At 44.2% G+C, this 17,444-nt stretch overlaps 2 protein-coding genes across 2 annotated transcripts in view; one reads left to right on the top strand and one right to left on the bottom strand.

The window, feature by feature from the left end:
• LOC101779716 (differentially expressed in FDCP 6 homolog) overlaps positions 1 to 2,151 on the bottom strand; it is a 4,701-nt gene extending 2,550 nt beyond the window's left edge. The window contains exons 1-6 of the mRNA XM_004982169.4: positions 1,951 to 2,151; positions 1,729 to 1,833; positions 967 to 1,028; positions 800 to 883; positions 678 to 709; positions 481 to 562 (exon numbers count right to left, since the gene is read on the bottom strand). Of these exons, the coding sequence (XP_004982226.1) occupies positions 481 to 562; positions 678 to 709; positions 800 to 883; positions 967 to 1,028; positions 1,729 to 1,833; positions 1,951 to 1,974 (389 nt within the window). The 5' untranslated portion in view covers positions 1,975 to 2,151. The remainder of the gene's footprint in view (positions 1 to 480; positions 563 to 677; positions 710 to 799; positions 884 to 966; positions 1,029 to 1,728; positions 1,834 to 1,950) is intronic.
• A 3,477-nt stretch (positions 2,152 to 5,628) lies between these two features.
• Positions 5,629 to 7,654, top strand: LOC101769216. The gene is made up of 2 exons (XM_022823312.1): positions 5,629 to 6,623; positions 6,733 to 7,654. Exons 1-2 carry the CDS (start codon positions 6,026 to 6,028, stop codon positions 7,239 to 7,241), a joined length of 1,107 nt encoding a protein of 368 aa, XP_022679047.1. The 5' UTR covers positions 5,629 to 6,025; the 3' UTR covers positions 7,242 to 7,654.
• Positions 7,655 to 17,444: the final 9,790 nt, after the last annotated feature.

Raw genomic sequence — 17,444 nt, 5'->3', positions numbered from 1 at the left:
TCCCCTTTTTTCCGGTTTAAAAGTTGCCCGGGAATAAAAGGTTCACCAACCGATATTAAAAGTCAGTCAATGGGGGGGGGGGTTACTAACCCGGGACCTTTTATCCCCGGTTTCAAAGGGCTAGTGGGAAAAAAAGACCCTGAGAAGCCTTTTTATCCCGGTTTGAAACACCATTCCCTAATGTTGATGGGCACGTTGTCCCTTACGATTGCCCCGATCTGACCCCCCCCCCCCCCCCCCCATACACACACACACAAATTTTATGTTGAACCTCCACCAGGAAGTGGATCACATCCTTAAGGTCTGCATCATGGGAAATTAGAAGCAGTGGTTTCCACTGGGACACTGTTATCATCCAATTATCACATTGGAGTTTGCATTTTGCACTGAGATAAAGTTTTGCTAGGTACTTTGCCTGATAAAAGTGTGAAACAAACCGTATTGAGCATGTATTGACTGGTCAGGGATCAGAAAGCTTACTTTAATGTAGATACCCAAGCTTTCGCAGCACTAGGAGTTTCAGCGCAAAGAAAGTAATCCTTCTTTTGAGGAGTTCCGATGTCTAAATACAGTAAAGGAATACTAAAAGCAGCAAAGATACTTTTACTTATTACTATTTAAGACATGCTTTTTCTAAAAAATCTCTTTGGCATCAAAATATACGAAAAATAGGATACAGAAGCAGCAACCATCATACTTTGGCATCCCTCTGAAAAAAAATGAGAATAATTGTAGGTTATAACTCAAAAATTTAGGTACAACGTATTAAGAAAAAGCTATGTTCATGAGATAGTCTTACTGAAAGTTCACAGGAGATAAAGTAATGGTGCTTGAGGCATCAAACAGAATAGCCCCCTTAATGGCAGTTTCATTCCTCCGGAGTCTGCACCAAAACATCAGCGAATGCTAAGGTGATAGCTGTAATTTACTTGGCATTTTGGGTTATGAAACAGGAAGGTTCCATACTTGTATTCCATCTTTCCAGATGTGGGGTCCAATATGACCCATCGTTCATTCCATTTCCGCAGCTGTTTGAAAGAAGATCATAAGAGTTTGGAAGATGAAACTGTTGCATAACGCTCGCAAGTAGAAACCTAATCAGGAAAAGAGTAAAACTATGTTTACTATGACAGTTGTGCATATGGAAACAGTTGGTCCCAGGTAATAAACAATCAAATAATACTATCTAGGACCGTAGCGAGTCAAGGAACACCAACAGAGTTACTCTTCAATGTGTGGCCAGCGCAACCATTCACACTGCCACCCTCACAATCTAAGGATACATCCGCAATATCAACGGCAAGAATTTCAATAAGTTCTACACTTCTACTATTCTTAGGACAATAAAGGTTTCCTCTTCTCTCCCTGCTAAAACCCAATATTATAATACCAAATTGTGAGCAAAACACAATTCAATGCACTGTTCCCAATTATAACCTGGTGATTTTCGTAAAACTAAGTCACCGATCATGATATACTAAGACAATGTACAGAAACACACTATCTAATCCCATCCAAAAAGTTTCCGCTGCCACGCTTCAATTACTACTACACAATTAACCGATAGTCCAATACTAACACCAAATTCAGCGCCAAAGCCGAACCCTTCCAGGCATAAACCCTACGGTTAACAAAATCTAGCGCACAATTCGAATCTCCACTCCACACGCCTAATTAATCCCGCACGAGCCATCACCCCGTGAACGTCTAGGCCAGGAATCACCATACCGTCTCAGATCGCTTGAGCAGGGGCCCCTGCAGCAGGTACCTCCCAGACCCCGACGACAGCTGGCGCTTCACCTTCTCCAGGCTGCTCTCCGTGTCCCGAACCCTCTGCAAAATCCCCAACGCCCAAAACAAAATATCAACCAAAACGCCACCATCTTAGGGAGAGGGGAACAAGGGGGGGAAAAAAACAGAATCAGCGGTGCTGGGCCGCGGCGCGCGTACCGGGGAGCTGCCGTTGGTGGCCATGGCACGGGGCGGGGAGCGGCGGAGGCGGCAGGGGTAGTAGGGTTTTGGGGGGCGGGGAGCGGCGGACGGCGACGGGCAGGGGGTAGGCGGAGGCGCGCGACCGGCCGGTGGGGAGGGCGTGCAGATCGATGGGAGCCTGGGAGGAACAGGAAGGAAACCTCGCGCTGCCGGAAATGCTTGTGCTACGCTGGCGGGCACTACCCGCGAGGCGCGAGCTGTCTGGTCATGTAGCGTGGGCCCGCTGACGGTGCTCGGGTGTCAGTGACTGACGACCTCCTGTTGCTTGGCTAGTGGGGCTTGTTTGGGTGATTTGTCTTCATCCGTGGTGGTTGTTTAGTTTGTTGCATCCCTGAAAATCAAGGGGAAAACTGAAAAAAATTGTTTTTGCATTCTCACTCACTCCATCCCAAAAAAAATTACAATTCTGTACATAATCAGAATTGTCTTTTTTTTTATGGACAAGACTTCGGTCTGAATTTTGTGAGGATATAAGATGACGAGTACACAAGCGCACCGTTACATGTCTTAAAATGTGGAATCGAGCATTTCTAAATTGTGCACTTTGTATTTGCATTTTTTTTATTATCATGTGCAGTAGGTCAAACTGATTATCTGAGGGGTTTGGCATCCCCCTCCCACACCCAAATAGATTGTTATTTTTTAGGATCTACAAATGTGCCGCTAATCTACATGTGCGTATGACCCCATCATGCAAAGAAGAAAGGACAACTTAATTCAATGAAATTAAAAAGCCCTAAATTCCTAATTGTCTTATCACTACTCACTTCCTCCATCCGTTCTAAGATGTAATATGTTTTAGTTTTATCCTAACTCAAAGTTTTCTAAAATTGCACCAACTGTATAGAAAATTATATTAGCATCTACGCTATCAAATAAATATAACATATTTCATAGTGGATTTAATAGAAGAAATTTGATGTTCTACGTTTCTCTATAAAGTTAGAAAAATTTGACTTAGAATAAACTAAAACGCCTTACATTTTTGGAATGGGGAAGTAGTAATTTTGTTCCAGATCTTGATGGAAAAGTCACGGTGGACGGGGTTGAAGCACCCAATATTAGAAGCATTACCAACAAATGACTTGTAGATCTCAAGACAATTTGTAAGCAAAAATACAGAAAGATAACATTGTACTCCATCTAGAAGTTGTCGTTTGTTGGTATTGGCATATTGCTACCACCCTCACCTTTCCACCCACCTCTTACATATGGTTTTTTAGCGTCAACGCTTGCCCATCATATTCCTAATCATTGTAACTATCTATGTCCATAAATATATGACATTAGGACAAGTTATTTAGTTAAAAATAAATTAATTTGCTTGACCTAAGTCCTAAACGTCGTAAATTTGAGAATGGATGGAGTAAGTAGATTGATGGACAATGCATGGCTTCACTTCCTTGTGTGCACCTCCGTGCCCCGCCTGTACAATCATCTATCTCAGGAACTCCTCTTGCCTATCATCCTCGCTGTTGTTGGTCTCTATCCATTGCCCCTAACGACCCTTGTGGTCCTTGAGCACACACTGATAATCCTTGTTGTTTTGAGGCTTCGATTTAGTAGTTAGCACGTTGATTGAGCTACCATTAATTGTGTAGCACTCGTTTGGACTTTCATTTGGTATGAACCACAAACCATATGAAGCTCGAGTGATGATGTACTGTTTTCCTTTTTTACCATTTCAAAGTCCGATTATAAGATTTACACAGCAGTCAAGCAGTCAAGGTATCGTTACAATCTACGACTCTCCTGCCCGGGGTTCGTTTCAAATCTTTACGGTCTGCAAGATATATCAAAGTTTGAGTAATTAAGTCCTGAGAGCAAAAGATCCAACACAAGTTCATCAGAATCCAGCAGATTAAACCTCCAGCAACTTGATGAAGAGCATCCATTCAAACAATGGAAACGCTACCGTCAGGCCGTCCGGACGGACGGACGCTCCCACCGCTCTGTTCTTATCTGTTTCTACCGTTTTTTTCTTCCACATCCCCTTTCTTCTTCAACCTTCCATCCCGACATATTCCTCATCCATCCTGGTAGGCTCGTTCCGCACCCCGGTGGCCTCGTCCCCCACCCCAACGGCGGCGCGCTCCCCCACCACGGCGTCCTCCTCGTCCACCCTGGTGGTGGCGCGCTCCTCCACTCCGGGAACCTCATCCCCCACCCTGGCGGCGCCCCTCCCCTCACTCCGGCGTCCTCAACCAACCGGGAGCACCCAACACCCCGGATCCGGTGGCCCTCTCCCCGACCCCGGCGAGATCCGAGCGGGGAAGGATCGGGCGGCGGCCATGGTGGACGACCTTCGGTGGCAGGCTGGTTGTCATGGATCTGAGCGTTGCAATAGGTACCTCATGGTGTTGCAATAGTTATTTTTGGATGTTGCAACGGTGGCTTTTGATGTTTCATCTGTTTTGCACCGGATCCGGTGGCCCTCTCCCCGACCCCGGCGAGATCCGAGCGGGGAAGGATCGGGCGGCGGCCATGGTGGACGACCTTCGACGGCAGGTTGGTTGTCGTGGATCTGAGTGTTGCAATAGGTACCTCATGGTGTTGCAATAGTTGTTTTTGGATGTTGCAACGGTGGCTTTTGATGTTTCATCTGTTTTGCAACAGTCTGACTTGCCAGCAATCGGGTGTTGCACCAACTTGTTCATGATGTTGCATATAGTTGTTTTCTTTGTTTCGTCTCTTCTTCTTTCGTTGTTGCAATGTTGTAAGAGATATTTTTTTTGTTGTTGCAATGTGTCTGTTTTGAATGTTGCACGAAGCAATTCGGGATGTTTCATGCATGTAAAGGTGTTGCAATCCTCGATGTTGCAAGTGTTGATTTTTGATGTTTCGATAGTTATTTTTCAATGTTGCGACGGAGCGTCCGATAAAATAAAATTATCGGACGTTCGGGCGCTGGCACTTCCCTTCCAACAATGTAAGTCCTTGCACGGAGGGAGCAGGGCAGTGGTGAATGGTGACCTTTGTCGTGTCAGTCGACGCACATACCTTTCTCCTTGAAAGATCACATGCGCCTAAAAGCCTTGAGCTAGGTAGCTGCAATCAATCTACACCCCAGCCTTCTTTTCTCTTCTCCAGCCTTTTTCCCCTGCCACCACACCAGCCATCTCCATGTGATGCCTCTGTTATCGGTCGTACAATTGCTCCCCAAGACCAGTGTTAATTTTAGTCACCTGCACATCCCCTCACATTACCTAAATAAGATGGCTATTATGCTCTAACATGGTGTCTGATCACTCTCTCCTACATGTATGAGATTGGACTTTCTGCAGGCCTCAGCAAATGATTGCAGTGGTTCTGTCCACTTCCCAAAAAGTGAGCTTTTTAACGGGAGAATCACGGAGCCACAGTGCTAGCATAACTGAGTCTCCATTAAGCTTGGAGAACAAAAACATTCCCATGCATGAAACCCTAATAAGCAAATAAAAGCTTCATGTCTTTTTAACCTTAAACTCCTCTCACTATGCATTTGCTGATGATCAGATAGAGCCGGCACCCAGCAAAGCCAAGGAGTAAGGAAAAGGTAGTCAAACTCAATAGAACCCCACACAATCCAGGTCAAAAAAGCCCACATAAAGGGAGGGGAGAGAGAGAGGGGATGAAAAGGCAGTGCATGGAGCCAAATAGATGCCACCTTTCCCCCCTTGCTATCCCAATATGTCATGTGATTCTACAATCTGATACAAGCATGAAGTAGTTATTGGTGGTACTTCACTTCCCCTCATCACCTCATGCATGCAAGATCCATCCAATGCAATCCTCATCAGTCATCATATATCTTCCGCCAACAATGGCATCACTAGGCAGTAGGCACCCACCTCGCTTGGAGCTAAGAGCAATGCCACCATATCTACCTAGGAGCTCATGGGGGCTCCCCTCCTCTCCTCTCTTGTGAGATCTCAGCATGCCATCACCATCAAATAACACACTGATCTCACCCTTCCCACTACAAATAGCTACTCGATCGATCTCACCACCGCAGAGCTTAACACCACCAGCAGAGTAGCAGACCGCGGCAGCCATGGAAGGCGGCTCCCGTGCCAACCTGCTCGGCCAAGCTGGAGACGAGCAGTCCAGGAGCGTCGTCATGGCCGGCGCCGGCGCCCTGACGGTGGCGAGGGACTACCGGAGGGGGAACTGGACGGTACCGGAGACGATGCTGCTGATCGAGGCGAAGCGGAAGGTGCACGGGGAGCGGCACCCGGGGGACCAGGGCCTGGCGCGGTGGCGCTGGGTCGAGGACTACTGCTGGCGCGCCGGGTGCCGGCGCAGCCACAACCAGTGCAACGACCGCTGGGACAACCTCATGCGGGATTACAAGAAGGTGCGCGCCTACGAGGCAGCCGGCGGTGGCGGTGGCGGTGGCGCCGGCAGAGCGCCCAGCTACTGGGCGATGGGCAGGGCGGAGAGGAAGGAGAAGGGCCTCCCTAGCAACCTCCTCCGGGAGATATACGACGCCATGGGCGAGGTCATCGAGAGGAGGATGAGCACGGGCGGCAGCGGCGGTGGTGGCAGCAGCGGCGCAGGCGGCGGGTTCTTGGGGGCGTCCTCTAGCCTCCTCGATGTCCCCATGCAGGCCTCCCCGCTGGCTCAAGTCCTGCCACGACCTCTACCTCTAGGTACGCTACGTCTCCGACGCGTCTGATCTTTCTCCGAGTTCTTGGGCGCCATTTTTGTGCTCGATGTACGGTGACGTGCGTGACTGGTTTCTTTGTCAATGTAATCAAGAACAAGAGACGCGGCATCACGGGCACGGCGCAGCGCATTTCAACCCCGAGTCGCCGGAGAGGAAGAGGAGGCGGCCGTCGCTGGACGAGCTGCGGCCAGGGACAGGGAGCAGCACGCCGCCAGCGCCCGGAACGCACGGCCATTACCGCCAAGAACAAGGGCACCGCCACCGCGAGGACGACGACGATCACGGCGGCGGCGACGAGAGCTCCGACTCCGAGTGCTCCGATGACGACGACGGCGACGAGGTCCTGAGCGGCGCGATCGGGCGGTGCGCGGCGATCCTGTCGGAGGCGCTGGAGAGCCGGGAGGCCGCGGAGGAGCGGCGGCACCGGGAGGTGATGGCGGTGGAGGAGCGGCGTGGCCGCGCGCGGCAGGCGCGCCGCGAGGCCGGCGAGCAGTGCGTGGCCGGGCTCGCCGCCGCCGTCAACCAGCTCGCCGGGTCCATGCTGGCGCTCGCCGCCGCCAAGCACAAGGGCAAGGGCGGCGGCCACGCGGCGCCCAAGTGAGACCACAGGTCTCGTCTCGCATGATGATGCCGCCGTGCCGTGCCGGATGCTGCTGCTCCGATCGGCGCACGCGGCGGGCCATCGAGTGGGCGTCGACCACAGATCGAGATCGTCTGGCAGCCAGGGTGACCAGCTCGCTCCCGTCGCGCAGCTCGAGACCGTCAGCGCGTGTGCGCTGCCCTGCGGCGAGTCCGAGACGCCTGGGGTGGCTTCGGCATGCATGTGACTAGCTCGCTGGGTTTTGCTTTTCTGAACTTGTGATCGTCCTGAACCTGACAGGTCTAGACTACTGTCGTAGGATGCATTCATGCATGGTAGAGACTCTGAGAGCTTTTGCTTATCTACTGGAGTGCCTCGGTTAATTTATGTTGTCAAAAAACTGGTTCATGGTTACTCCTAGTTGGCCATTTAAATCTGTGTTCATGTGTTTTTTTTTGCTTTTAATCGTCTGTTTGCACAGTTTACCGCTAGTTTCCATATAATCAATTTAATGGTCAAAAGGAGTAGAAGCCTTTTACGGCCATTGGGGAGGTAGTAGGTACCAAATTTTAGCATAATTTGGTGGTAAGGATCGTAAAATCAACCAAAGCTTGTTATTGGAAATGAAACTCATCACTAGGCATATACAAGGCATCGGGGCATTTTATTTGCCTCCTCCCTCACCTGAATTTTGCATCATTGGATTTAGATCCAATGGTTATGGGATTTGGGATCATTTTCCACCTTCAATTTTCATGCTTGCCGGTAAGCTTCACCACCTCTCATCCTCTCTTCGCCGCCGCCCCCCACCTATATATCTCCAGTAGTCCAGTGTTCCCCAACACCGAATCTGCTGCCTTGTTGCTGACTACTTGGAGTGATCGAGTTGCCAGCCTTCCCTGGCGACAATTTCTTGCCGCCTTGCCATCGATCTCACCAAACACTCTCCCTCTCTAGCTATCCCCAAATCCATATATAAAATCATGAATCTAACTCCAAAATGATTAAATCTAGAGTTTACATCTGTCTCTATAGTTTTTAAGTGGCCTATAGTGATCAACACCATTTAGTATCTTTTTTTCCTAAGTGGCCAATATGGTTTTTGCCAACAACGTAATCCCCCATAAACTCATTACCTACGGTTTTGATTTTTAGCTAGTGAATCAAATATACTATCAATGTTGGCCACTTATATTATATAAAGAAATTGTTGGAAAAAACAGTACCGACAAATTTGAAACAAAAATAAAGGTCTTGCAGCATGGAAGAAGCTATATCTCGTAGATGGGATATATGGGTATTTGAAAATATGCATTAAGGAGGAAGATAGAAAATTCGGGTGTCACATGCAGGAGAAGAACCCACAGTATGCATCATTTAACACTTCCCTTCCCAATTTCCATACCATATACATAAAAAATGGGAAAGGGAGCAGAATTTTGTTTCTTGCATGCATACATTGAAGTTCATATATCGTGTCAAATAGGCCAACACATACTGTAACATTAATATTAACCATCTCAGTTAGCAAACAAGCATGTTGCAGAACCTCATATGTACTTTAGGCATGCATTTGGTAGTTTATACTCTCTCCATGCCAAATTGTAGGTCATTTAAGCTTTTCTAGATACATAACTCCTGCTATACACCTAGATATGCATCATGCCTAGATACATAGTTTCGATTCGAACAGTAGTAGGATGTTAGGTTATTTTTTTTGTCCGACGAACAGGATGTTAGGTCCTCAAAAAAGTTATGATCTCTGTCACAGAACACACTACATATATGCTACTTTTTTTCTTGTGATAGATCGATGAACCAGACTTCTTGTGCAAATTTTATCTTTCAAAAAGATCGATGAACAAACACGGTTGTCTCACTCCCAAGCATAATAATATAATTGTAAAAATAAGGAAACGAGCAATCATGGGTCGATCTCTCTTACGTGCTGCATGCCAAGCGCCAACCTAGCTAATTGTCGTGGTGACCGTCGTTATACACCATGCATGCCATGCGATGGAAAGGCTGCCACGCATGTCGTCGTCCGAGGTGCGTGCACGGCAATTACACGGCAAGTCGATCGATCACGAGCCGGGCATCATTGTCACGCGCTGCCTAGGCTATACTACTTACTGATCACATCATATCAGTGGCAAGATGAGATGAACAGGAGCTATACATATACGTAGACAGAGAGGTAGAGCCAGGGGATTCATGCATGCCTCCAGTTCCAGTCGTTTCAGATGGTTGCGCGTGCATGCCCAGATGTCCTTTGCACGTAAGCATGCGCACACTGCATGCATGCCGCATGTGCCGCACTCTTGCTCATCGTCATCACATCGATGGCGACAACGTAACGTTGGTCCTCCAACTTCTTGTCCATGGTCCCGCTTAGATCTCTACACTTTGAATTTTCAAACTTGTTCCTGGTGTCATTTAGATACATTTACTTTCAAAATGCTTGGTGACATCCCACCGATAAAACATAAACATGATAAGATCAGATGTTGCGCTTCAAGCAATGCGAGCTATTACTTCCATTGCCTCATTTTGCTGATTTCGTCGTCCCTTCTTCAGCTTGTCTCCATTATTTCATTTGCCTGATTCTAAATTGGCAAAATGCAGCTACAAGTTCCTATTCAAATTTGAACAATCTTTCAAGAATAGAGCATGGCTGCCATTGCAGTAGGTGTACTGAGTTTCGTCCGACAAAGATGCACGACCCCAAGAACCGTGAGCTTTGATGCATGCATGTACCATGTACGCTCGCTGTGGCACGGTGGAAGAGAGGAAAGCCATTGGAGGTCCGAGCAATCGAGCATGAGCACGCAGCCACGCAGGGCAGTGATTCCAAGTTGGCAAGCAGTCGTCGGGGCCAAGGGGAAGGGACCAAAGAAACGGCCAGCGCAGCAGCATGGGTTCGCAATGCATGCACCATGCAACAACCAACTGATCACTTGGTTTGGTCAGAGGGACAGAGAGCAGAGGGGGCGGGGCCAGGCCAGGCCAGACGCACTACAAGGAGAGGTCAGAGGATGAGAGAGGAGGGGAAAGGCAAGCAGAAAGCTTGAGGCTCATCTCACTCATCAGATGAGACACAGGAACCCATGAGCCATTCAGCCGGACAAAATAAAATTGTTACCGTAGTTACCGGCCAGTGACAACTGGAGGAGCCCCCAGGCGCAGGCGGTGGCAGTGGAAAGTTACTGTGCCGCTTACCTACTGCACAGTAACGCGACTGGGCCGGGGCAATGTGGCGCGGCGCAGGCAGCCAGGCATTGATGCGCTGCTGCAGCGGAACCAGGAGCACAGCAGCGGGGGAAACTAATCGGAGAGAATTGCGGTGGCTGCTCGTGGCTCGATCGATCAGTTCGTTCCCTTGACGTGATGCAGGAAGAAGACAGAGGAGTAGCTCGTCCTAGGCGGGGCAGCTAGGGTGATGCAGGAGCGGAGGAGGAGCCAAGGGAGGACTGGAGCGCGGTCAAAGGAATCAGGCCCTAGACACCACTGCAATCGCTGCCACCGCGTCCGTAGCCCTGCCGCGCGCCACTCGGCGCCCCCTGCCTGATCCATCCCCATGCCGGTCTGCCCGCCTCGCCTCGGCCCCTGCTCGTTTCCAACACAGCAGCGTCCCTCGACGGCGACGTCTCGTCCTCCCCCAAGACCCAGTCGCCCAGACAGAAGACTATAGTATACTATTCCGCGGCTCTCGCTCGTCGTCGGCGTACGTCGCGGGCCGCCGCAGCAGCTTGATGCTCGCCGCGCGGTGGTGGTGACCGGTGGCGTCCTGGCCAGCCGTGCCGTGCGCGTACAGCAGCCGGGGGAATTGACGGTGACAGCGGCTTGGCCTTGCCGTGTCTTTCGGCTTCGCTCCGGTTGTTACGCTACGTTACTCTTCTGATTATCTCTGCGGTAGTATGGCGCGGCTGCCTGGCTGCACATACCGAAGCGTCCGACAAAACGTTGATCCGAGGTGGGTTCTCATCAAGTGAATGACTTTATTTTGTCTCACGAAGACCAATTGCCGGTATTTCTTTAAAAAGAAATGCCGGTATGCAGGTGAGGTTTTAGATCTTGATGTCACCGTTTCGAAAGTTAGCAGGGATAATCCATCTTGAGAACAAGTTTTTTTTCCAAAAAAAAGAGAGAACTAGTACGTAACTCTTTAGACTGTGTGCATATGCATGCCCCTTGTAATATAACAAAATATTATGGGCAAACGCATCTTCTGAGACAGTTGTGTCTCTCTAGATGTTGTTTAAGAGATTTTCTTAACCATTTGGACCATAAAATAGCTAAAATTATAAATCAACAATATAGAGATGCAGCGGGAGTTTCTTAATACATCCGTGTAGCAGTTTCCCACCATTTTTGTATTTGATACTTATAAAATAAATGTAAGTTTTAATTAAATGCTCTCCTATTCTTAAATATATGACATTTTGAATTAATTTGCTCATGGAAGAAGGTAGTAATAAAGAGTTACCAGCGCATGAGTGTTTTTGACAATATGGCATGTCTTCCATGGTGCATTAGCATCTAAATATGTGATATTGGGGGTATATTCGCGTGTATATGGGTGGTGTGAATGTGTGGGCATTGTTCTTCTATTGAAAAAAATGGATGAGAAGAAGAAAGAGATTGTAGAAATTAGTGAGGGATTCAGTGGGTTATGAGCAATTATGGAAGAGAAAGAATGTTCAGAACAATAATACAAATTACTTTACTTTATGTCAAGTAATCTAGCATGCAAATGTGGCAAGGGTTGTCGACAAATTGAAATTATTATGTCAACATAAAAGAGGAGATATGAAAATTCTGTGTTTGTCACTCTTTTTATTTCTTTTTTTAAGTAGACTATCATTCTTTTTTTCTCAAAACACTGTTATATATGGCCTCGAGAAACAGTCTATAAGATGATATGTTTACTAGTGATTCATATTGTCATAGCAAATCTAAATAAAGGTAATTAAATATTGTATAAGTATTTATTATGGTTGACCAACTAGCAACCATCTTCTTTTTTCTCGAAAATTCAGCAATGACTTTGGATTCAACAATGCGGACATGCGATGTATTTGTTTTATATGATTTCCTACAATGCATACCCGTATCTGAATTTAGGAAGAGATGCTTCATCGTGTTGGAAAGTGAAAAGTGGAATGATGTAATAGAATGGTTCGCTAATTGAGGGGTACTGTTACACATATATACAAACCCAAAGGACATGAAGGTGTCCGTTCGGGAAGGACATGCCCCCTCCTCGAATGGCCTCTTCGGTGACTTGTCATTAGCGGTTGCTAATGACATCATTAACTAATAATTAAGTAATTAGAGTAATTGATCACTAATAACTGTGTTTCACAACACTTCCCCTTGATCGATTGCTTCTTGTAATCTTGTATGGATAACTCCTTAAAAACCCTGTGGGAAAAATATAGAAGTAGTGTAGATATATCATAGGAAAAACTCCTTTAAAACCCCTTAGGCCCCGTTTGGTATGAAGGAATTGGAATCTATTTAATGGAGTAGGCTAATTTATGTTGGAATGTGGCATTCCACAACTTTCCAAAGTTTATATATAAGCCTATCTTAAATTCATGGGGTGGAAGATGGAAATTGATTCTATAGATTATGGTTATTAGAATGGAATTCAATTCTTATAGCACGCTCTTAGACTCGCTTCTCTATAGTAGAAGTGCAGCATATAAGTATCTCTCCCATATCACCAACTATAATATACAACTATATTCCACATACAATTATATTAGCTTAATTAATTTGTGTCTAAATTATGATTATTATGATGGAATTCAATTCCAATGATCCAAACGGGGCCTTAGGGAAAATATAGGAGAAAATGTTATATAACATATATGATTGCTTTGTAATGCATATTGCTTCATTAAAAACCTATATATATATATATATATATATATATATATATATATATATATATATATATATATATGAGAAAACCTTGATAGGAAAAACTCATTAGGAAAATAGTTCAATATTCATAATCAGAAGATTATGTATAGGTTATATCAGGAATGACTTCCCCTGATGCTTGCAAATCATTGAGTCGTCTCGTGACCTATTCCAAAAACAAATTTCTGGAATAATAATGTTGGTAAGGACTTTGTGAATAAATATGCAAGATTATCACATGATTTGGTTTGCAAGATTTCTCTCTCCTTTTTTTGTAATTTGTGAGGATAGAATAATTTAGGAGCAATATGTTTTGTGATATTGCTCTTTATATAACTTGTATTCATTTGTGAAATACAAGCAGAATTATCTTCATAGATAATTGTAAGATTTGTGATTGAACCTATACCACATGACTGTTGTATGTGATTAATCATTCAGCAAAGCCATACGTATTCACGTCAAGCTTCAAATAATGCAATTATTTCAGAATAATTTGTGGATGTGGCTACAAGAGTTTGTTTTGATGACTTCCATGATATAGCCGTTCCACCATGTAAAAATACAAAGCATGTTTGAGATCTGGCAGTATGGGGATCAGATAAATAGCTAGCATCTATATATCCAATCATAGTTTTGTCTTGGCTAAATTTATAAATAAGCTAAGATCTATTGTGCCTTGGAGATATCTGAAGATATTCTTAACTCCCGCCCAATAGCATTTTGTTGGAGCAGCGCTATGTCTAGCTAGTAAGTTTACCGCAAATGCATTGTCAGGCCTTATGCATTTGCGATACATTAGCGCTCCAACGACACTGATATATGGAACTTCTGGTTCAATAACTCTTCATCTTTATCCTTTGGTCTAAATTGATCTTTATCAATATCAAGGGATCGAACGACCATAGGTGTTTTGGATGGATATGATTTATCCATATTAAATTTCTGCAGAGTTTTCTTGATATATGTAGACTGATGTATTAAAATCCATGTTGGGAGATGCTCAAGTTGTATGCCTAAGCAAAATTTGGTTTGACCCAAATCTTTCATTTCAAATTCCATCTTAAGATGGTTGCTTGCTTCATTTATATTTTGTGTATTCCCAATAATATTGAGATCATCAACATACACAGATATAATACAAAATCCAGTTAAGGATTTCTTGATGAATACACATGGGCAATCATCATTATTGGAAAACCCTTATGTAGAAGGAATTCCTTTAGTTAGTTGTACCACATTCTTCCCGACTATTTTAAGCCATATAATGACTTTTGAAGTTTTACACAATACAGGTTGCGAGAATGATTTTTGTTCAAAATATCTGTCCTTCAAGAACTTTCATGTAGATATCCGAATCTAGTGATCCATAAACATATGCTTCACTACATCCATGAGATGCATGGATAGACCTTTTTGTACTGCCAATGATATGAGATATCAGAATGTTATACCACTTATAACTAGAGAATATGTTTCATCAAAATCAATGCTGGGTTTTTGCGTGAACCCTTGTGCTACAAGCCTCGCTTTGTATCTCACCAGCTTGATGTTTTCATTCCTTTTACGGACGAAAACCCATTTTGATCCCACAGGAAAAATATGATGAGGAATAGGTATCACTACGGAGAATACCTCTCATTTTTTGAGCGAGCGCAATTCTACCTCGATTGCTTCGTTTCATTTGATCTAGTCGAAGCGCTTGATGCACTCTGCCATGGACTTAGGTTCCGGATCAGGTTGAAGGTCACTTGCAATCTTGGAGGCGAAATAAATGTCGACATTTGTAGTCTTTATATTGAATGATTCTCCAGAATCAGTATAGTTGATCGAAATTTCATTTACCCCTTGTGTCTCATCATGATTTCCCATAATAATATCGTCAGGATCTTTCGATGTCCCAGCACTTATATTATTGTGTGCACTTGTGCTGAGTATGTGATGTATCTATTGAACATCCATATTATTTATATTTACAATATCCAATTGGTGTCTATCAACTTGATGTTGATTTGCATTTACCGCTTTGGAAGTAACCTTCCTTGATTTCCGTGGAGGCTTTTGTGCAGCCTTATCCTTTGTAACAGTACCTCTCCCCCTCTTATTTTGATTTGGGAGATCTTGAGTAGGAATTGCTACTCTTTCTGGTACATTAACAGCAGGATTATATGATTCTGTAACAACTTTGTAGTTGGTAAATGCCTCTGGCAGATTATTTGCAATGTTTTGCAAATGAATAATCTTTGAACTTCATGTTCAGATTCTATAGTATGTGGATCAAAGGACTGAATACTGTGGCATTCCTATTTATTTCCTGACATTTTGTTTGGTACGTAGTGTCTCCCCCTAATACCGGGAAATTGTCCTCATCGAAGATGCAATCAGTGTGTTGGGCTGTGAATAAGTCCCTATAAGAGGCTCGAGATACTTTATGATTGACGGTGATTTGTACCCCACATATATCCCTAATTTTCTATGGGAGCCCATTGATGTACGCTACAGTGGTTAAATCGGTATGTATACAACGCAATCGAATTTTCGTAGATGGGAAATACTTGGTTGATTCCCACGTACTAACTGCAACGGGGAAATTGTATTGTATGCAGTAGGTCTTATTTGAATCAAATCAGCGGTGTGTAAGATCGCATGACCCCAACATGATGTTGGTCATTTGCAATTCTGTAGTAATGGTCTAGTAATTAATTTTACTCTTTTGATAAGAGATTCGGCTAATCCATTTTGTGTATGTACATAAGGAACAGAATATTCCACATTAATGCCTAGAGCCATACGATAGTCATTGAAGGCATGTGAGAAAAACTCAGCGGCATTGTCCATCCTGATGGATTTGATAGCATATTCAGGATAATGTGCGCTTAATTTTATAATTTGAGCAATGAACCTTGCAAAAGTATGGTTGATTGTGGACAGTAAACATACATGTGACCATCTAGTAGATGCATTAATAAGTACCTAAATGGTCCAGTTAATGGATGAATAGGACCACAAATATCTCTTTGAATGCGTTCAAGAAATTGTAGTGGTTCAGCTTTAATTTTAAGATAAGAGGGTCTTAAAATTAATTTTTCTATGGCACATGCAGTGCACACAAAGTCTAAAGGCTTGGGAAATTTTGAAGTGTTCAATTTGTGACCAATTGAATTGCTGATAATTTTTCTCATCATCCCAATTTCGGGATGACCAAGACGATCATGGCAAACCTTGAAGATATCAAGATTTTAAAATTATCTTGTATGCAACATGTTGTACGGGTTTGATGTATGTGTAATACAATCCTGTTGGTAGGGAAGGAATTTTCTCAAACATTTTTAGTGATGAATATATATTCATCTTTGTTGTCAACATGTGTTTCCATATGAAGCCGATAATTTTTCTCATCATCCCAATTTCGGGATGACCAAGACGATCATGCCAAACCTTGAAGATATCAAGATTTTAAAATTATCTTGTATGCAACATGTTGTACGGGTTTGATGTATGTGTAATACAATCCTGTTGATAGGGAAGGAATTTTCTCAAACATTTTTAGTGATGAATATATATTCATCTTTGTTGTCAACATGTGTTTCCATATGAAATCCATTGTGACGGATATCTTTGTAACTCAATAGGGTACAAGTTGAATTAGGATACATGAGTGCATCCTCAATTACTATTTGAGTACCCATAGGGAGAATTATTGTGGCCCGACCGGAACCAACAATCACAGCATCACAGCCCGCGATAGTTGTGACGTTTCCTTTACTCTTTTTGATAGTTTGGAAATATTTAATTTCTCTGAGTATGGTGTTGGTGGTGCAACTATCCACCAAACAAATTTCTTCCTCCATTTGGATTGTTCCTGTGGGATAATCTAAAATGAGTAAATCAAAATTAAGATTTTGACTTATCGATTATATATGTACATATTTTATTTGCATAAGTATCATATGTCTTACAATACTTGTGACGACAAATATTTACAACACAATATTACATAAATATGAATTATAGAACTAAGTTATTTTGGGGATAATGGAGACTAATTCATGTCTCTAAACATGCCGTCAGTGTTTTCCACGAGTATATCGTCAGTACAAGTCATCCAACTACGGTGGGATCTTCTCATTGTTGTGTTCCGCGGGAACATCTTTGGAGCAACTGGCGTTAGTAGATTGAGTAGTGAAGTGCGCTTCAAACTTGTCCCATGAACTTGCTTTTCAACATATTTTGGTATAAATCAACCAAATGCTTGGTAGGGTGACACTTTCTAGTAGTGTGGTTGTCACAACC

The sequence above is a fragment of the Setaria italica genome, chromosome IX (assembly GCF_000263155.2).
Source record: "Setaria italica strain Yugu1 chromosome IX, Setaria_italica_v2.0, whole genome shotgun sequence".
Taxonomy (NCBI): domain Eukaryota; kingdom Viridiplantae; phylum Streptophyta; class Magnoliopsida; order Poales; family Poaceae; genus Setaria; species Setaria italica.
Note: the sequence above shows the minus strand (reverse complement) of the source record. Positions and strands in the feature narration are given on the sequence as shown.